The following is a 5,137-nucleotide window of genomic DNA, read 5'->3' as shown; positions in this document are numbered from 1 at the left end:
TGTGACATGCTCAGACACAGAGTAAGCACCAGAATGTGTTGTGTCACACCCTCAGGAATGCTATAACTTCCCTGTACCTTTTGTCTCCTCTGTCTCTGGCCCCTACTGTTGTCCCTTTCTTTATCCTTATGGGGGCTAACACCTACAGAGGAGCTGGCTCCATCCATGCCTGTGCTCTCCCTGCCTCCACTGCTCCCTAGAGACCCTGCCCTCTCTTGCCCTCACCCAGCTCTGGCCTGGTGCTATGTTGGCATGCTGCTGGAGAGGAAGGACACCTTCTTTACCACCCCCATGGGTGTCCATGAATGCGGGTACTCGGGGACAGAGCCCCTGGACTGCTTTGGCAAGGTATGTATGTGTTCTAGGTACACCCACTTTGCAAATTTGGACTCCCCCAGAACCCTCTGCTTCTCTGGGCCAATCCCACTGTGTGGCCCACCCAGGAAGGACCCTACTGCAGCCCTGCATGTCCATCCTCTCCACACCCAAAGCAGAAGTGTTCCTTCATGCCTGCTCTGCTCTGCCTAAGAGCAATACAGTCCCCACCTAAAACGGCCCATGCCCATTCTTCCAGCCTTGAAATGGGCCCTGGAACAGTCTTCCCTCAGCTGTGTTTCCTCTCTCTCACCCACAGTGGTTTAGTAGAGGGAATAGGTTTCCTGGGGTCTCCTTACTGGCTCTGCCCTCAGGCCATGTGGCCCTGAGATAAGTCATTTATAATCTGTAGCCATCAATACCAGCATTGGCAGGGAGAGCTTGGCCTAGCTAGAAACCCGTAAGTCTGAGGAGGCAGAGCATGACTCTGGCTCTACCTCTTGTCAGACCCATGACAATGGAGGAAAAGCTTCAGAATGTATGTGCCAGTGAGTTAGACTCCAAGGAATTTGGGTCTGGTGGGCTTACCCCAATGTGTAGGGTCCAATGTAGTTACTGTATGGCTGAGCCACATGGATGCTGGCCACGGGTAGGTAGGATCTGTGACGGGTGGCGTAGCTTTATCCTGTATTTATACCTTCCTTCTTAGGCCATTGAGATCGCCAAGGACCAACCTCCCATCCTGAACCGCCTGGCCAAAATCTTCCACTTCCTAGGAAAGCAGGATTTGGCCATAGGAACTTGCAACATGTCCCTGGATGTGCTTAGGGACCCACAACTCAACTGGCAGGCTTACTGCACCAGGGCCAAGGTGAGCCAACCAGCAGGCCCACTTCATCCTGCCATTAGCAACAAGAGGCCAAAGGTCAAGGGCAAAGATCCTGGGGCCAGTGCCCTGGGATGTTCATAGCAGAGAGCTTAGGAATCATCTAGACACCCGAAATGCCTGCCCTTTGAGCTAAGAGAGTTAAGTTTGATGCTATGTGTGAACATGGAAGCAAGCATATTGAGGAGTTCATTTGTGACCAACTCATTGCTATTATCAGGTCCATCTTTAGCAGCTCCACTGTCTCTTGAAAGACTGGGCTGCACCATATCCTCAATGCTGTCAGTCACATCCTCAATGCTGTCAGTCACACGCTGAGGTGAGAGTTGCCTCCCTCAGTTATCCTTGCTGGACCCAGCTCTACCTCTGGCACCGCACAGAATCCAGCTATTTGAGGTCACACCTACAGCTCTGAATTCATTTTTCTCCAAGTTAATAAGTACCCCTCACCCCTCATCCTCTCTACTACCTTTCTCCTGACCTGGTAGCCAATGTACTTGCCATCTGGTCTCCATAGCTGCTGGAAGTAAACAGAAAACTTTCACGGTAATTGATACAGCTGTTACTGATAATAAGGATACTTGTAAAACCAGAAGGTGGCGCTACAAAAATCTTCCATTATATGCTCTGGTTTACTCCTCCTAAGAATCTCGTGAGACTTGAGACACGTGCCAGTCTATGGATGGGGCATGGCACAGGGAGGCAGCCAGCTTCCTCAGGGTCCTGCATTCACTCTGTAAGAATGACAGTCTTAGCTCCTCCCTCTGCTCCCTGTGGCTCCAAGGGTCACACTTTTACGACTCAGATGGCCAGAGCAAGAAGGAACAAGACAGAAGGGAATGGCACAGGGCAGTGTGGAAGCTTCAGTCCATTGTGCTACCCGGGAGCCCAGACTGTCCTGATGCATTTTCTTCCATCTCAATGGCCTGGGTCTCCACCCATTACGCTTGCCTCATAGATAATCTGGTTCGCTTTCTCCCTTTCTGCAGGCCTGTCAAAACTCCAGCTTCTTCCTAGTGGCCTCTTACTGAAAATGTCAAAACACTTGCCAGTAGTTTCCGTACTTCCCTGCTTTACTTTTCCTTCTTTTTTTCTTTCTTGTTTGTGTTTTTGTTTGTTTTGTTTTTTCTTTTTTTGAGATAGGGTTTCACTGTGTAGCCCTGGCTATCCTGAAACTAGCTTTTTTGTTTTGTTTTGTTTTGTTTTGTTTTTTGAGACAGGGTTTCTCTGTGTAGCTTTGGAGCCTATCCTGACACTCGCTCTGGAGACCAGGCTGGCCTCAAACTCACAGAGATCCTCCTGCCTCTGCCTCCCAAGTGCTGGGATCAAAGGTGTGTGCCACCACCACCTGGTTACTTTCCTTTTTAACACCGGACACACTGTTTGCTATGTGTCCTATTGACTATTTCTCCCTACTCACATACAAGCCCATGAGAGCAATCACTTAGTCATTTTGTTTTCCATGGTATCCTCAGCGCCTGGCACATAGTAAGTTTTGGGAATTGCTAACTTTTCAACTTAGAAGATGGAGTTCAGATGTTATGAAACTTCTGCCAGGTTATGTGGCTGATTGTGGGGGCATTCAATACTCATTTGCTGAAAGAGTGAATGAATGAATGCTCTCACTTCATCCTGCTCCTCTCTGTATAAGCAGGGAGACAGGCCCAGAATGGGGAGTGGTTACCCTCGCTGGCACAGAACTAAGACCCTGGGCTCCTGAGGCTTTCTGCAGTCACACAGGATGCCCCTGATTGCTGCTGAGAAGCACCCTGGCTTTTTCACGAGATCAGAACTGAGGCAGATGTCTTCTGCTGCAGCTTCTCCTGAGTTTGCCTCTCTGCTGCAGGTCCAAATCAGAGCCTATGTCCACGACCTGGAACGGGCCAAGGTGGGACTTGGAGGTATGCCGGACAGGAACCACCTGGCCTGTGCCAAAGCTGACCTTGAGGAAGTGGTCAAGGTGTACCCAGGCCTCAGGACCTACCTAGACATTGGCCAGGTAAGAGAGACAAGGGCTTCCTGGGCACTGAGGACAGAGAGGAAAGTCAGCCCCTGCTCTCCTCCTCTAGCTGTCCTGTGAATTGGATGTAATGTGTATATAGTGTTTGGAAGCTCCCCTCGTCCCACCCTCTACCCCTCTCAGCAGTCAGCACAGACCATGCTATTCCCAGGGGAAAGGCTATCAAAGATGACTACATCATGATTGTACATGGGAGGCCTTATTCAAGGTCCTAAGTCTAGGTGTGGAGGAGACGGGACTAGAACCCTGGTACAGGGTTTTCCAGGGGGCAGGTACAATATCTCTAATTAATAGCAGAATTGGTGGGAACTGATGAGGGGGGCAGGGTGCAAAGGAAGAGGTCTCAGAGGTCACCCCCACGCAGGTTTACTACTACATGGGCGTGGATGCCATGCGGGAGCTGCTGGCAGTGGATGAGGCCGCGCTCAACCAGGCGCTGGTCTTCCTGGCGAAGGCTGGCGAGTTGGAACTGGGAGACACGCTGCCCGAGCTGCAGCTGCTGCGCGGCAAATGCTTGCGAGTCCAGGGCGAGGACGCCAACGCCGCAGCCTGCTTCAAGCGTGCAGTGGAGTTGGACGACGCAGGATCCAGTCACACTGAGAGCTTCGGCTGCCTGCTAGAGGCGCTGCTAGCCCAGTGGAGCCAGGCGCAGTTGAGTGATGGCGAGGTGGGCTGCGAGGTGGACATTTGGCTGTGCCATGCCCAGAGCAAGTACCCGGCAGCACGCCTGCGCCAGGAGCTACAGCGTGTGTGGCGCAGTCACACAGATGAGGTCCTGGGCCTGGCCAGCGCCTTAGTAGCCCAGGGACGGCCAGCACTAGTGAGGCTGCTCTTTGAAACCATGGAACATGAGGGTGAGGACACTGGAGGGCTATGCAAAAGTCGAGCATCCTCCTCCTGAGTCAGGTGCTGATGCACTGATGAGGCCCAGACCGGAAGAGGCCCCACCTAGGTGATTGAATCTAGCCATGGCACCCAAGACAGCTCACCTGACAGGGTGAGCAGAGCCAGAATGTTTTCCACACTGGGTTATAATTTAGTCAAAGGCTTGCTTAGCAAGCTTGAGGCCCTGGGTTCCTTTCCTATACCTGGTTGGGGGGAGGTGGGAAGATCAAAGAAGACTTTCTCCTCCTCCGGAAATTGTGAATGGGTAGCTTTGGAACGTTTTATAAATTTGAAATACCCATAGGGCAGTAATGGGCACTTGCGGGGAAAATCTGCAGAGCAAGGAGTCTGGGAGCAGGCATGAGAGGCCACTGGAAAACTGCCACTTGGGGAAAAGAATTTTACAGACATGCAGCAATAATAGAATGGCTCAAGTTTCCTGACAGAAAGGATAGCTATCTCAGATGTGACTTTCTACCCCAGATGTCTGAGTGACTGCCATTGGAGTCCCAAAGGGCCACACTGAAAGTTTAGCTGAGTGGGTCTTAAGTCCTCAGCCAGAAAAGCCTAGCTAGGACAGACCAAGGTGGCACTATATGTGGGTGAGGCAGGGTTCTGACTTCAATCTTGGTGCTCAGAGCCAGTCCCTGCCTCTCCATCAGCTCCAGCAGGTCTCTGCTTTAGCCAGCCTTCTTGGAAGGCTTCCCAAAGTCCCTGAAATAAAACTCATCAGAAGAACCCTTCCCCACCTTCCCTGTCCTCTCTGTGTCCCTGCTCCTTTACTGTTTAGTTTGTTTGTTTATCAGTTTATGATACCTCAAGGAGTTTTTTGATAACCTCATTCACACATTCACACATTGTATGAGTGGTCAGCAAACACCCATTCTAATTTCCCTCAGGGTTCTCTGCACATTAACCAGAAAACAAAGAGGTAGAGAAACCCATTCCAGCCGGGCAGTGGTGGTGCACGCCTTTCATCCCAGCACCCGGAAGGCATAGGCAGGAGGGTCTCAGTGAGTTTGAGGCCAGCC

At 51.4% G+C, this 5,137-nt stretch overlaps 1 protein-coding gene across 1 annotated transcript in view; it reads left to right on the top strand.

Annotated features, from left to right (window-relative positions):
* Ttc22 (tetratricopeptide repeat domain 22) overlaps positions 1-4,932 on the top strand; it is an 18,589-nt gene extending 13,657 nt beyond the window's left edge. The window contains exons 4-7 of the mRNA XM_027402347.2: positions 230-348; positions 1,025-1,186; positions 3,048-3,200; positions 3,586-4,932. Of these exons, the coding sequence (XP_027258148.2) occupies positions 230-348; positions 1,025-1,186; positions 3,048-3,200; positions 3,586-4,122 (971 nt within the window). The 3' untranslated portion in view covers positions 4,123-4,932. The remainder of the gene's footprint in view (positions 1-229; positions 349-1,024; positions 1,187-3,047; positions 3,201-3,585) is intronic.
* Positions 4,933-5,137: the final 205 nt, after the last annotated feature.

This window comes from Cricetulus griseus, chromosome 2, assembly GCF_003668045.3.
Source record: "Cricetulus griseus strain 17A/GY chromosome 2, alternate assembly CriGri-PICRH-1.0, whole genome shotgun sequence".
Taxonomy (NCBI): domain Eukaryota; kingdom Metazoa; phylum Chordata; class Mammalia; order Rodentia; family Cricetidae; genus Cricetulus; species Cricetulus griseus.
This window is presented reverse-complemented; position numbering and strand designations above follow the sequence as displayed.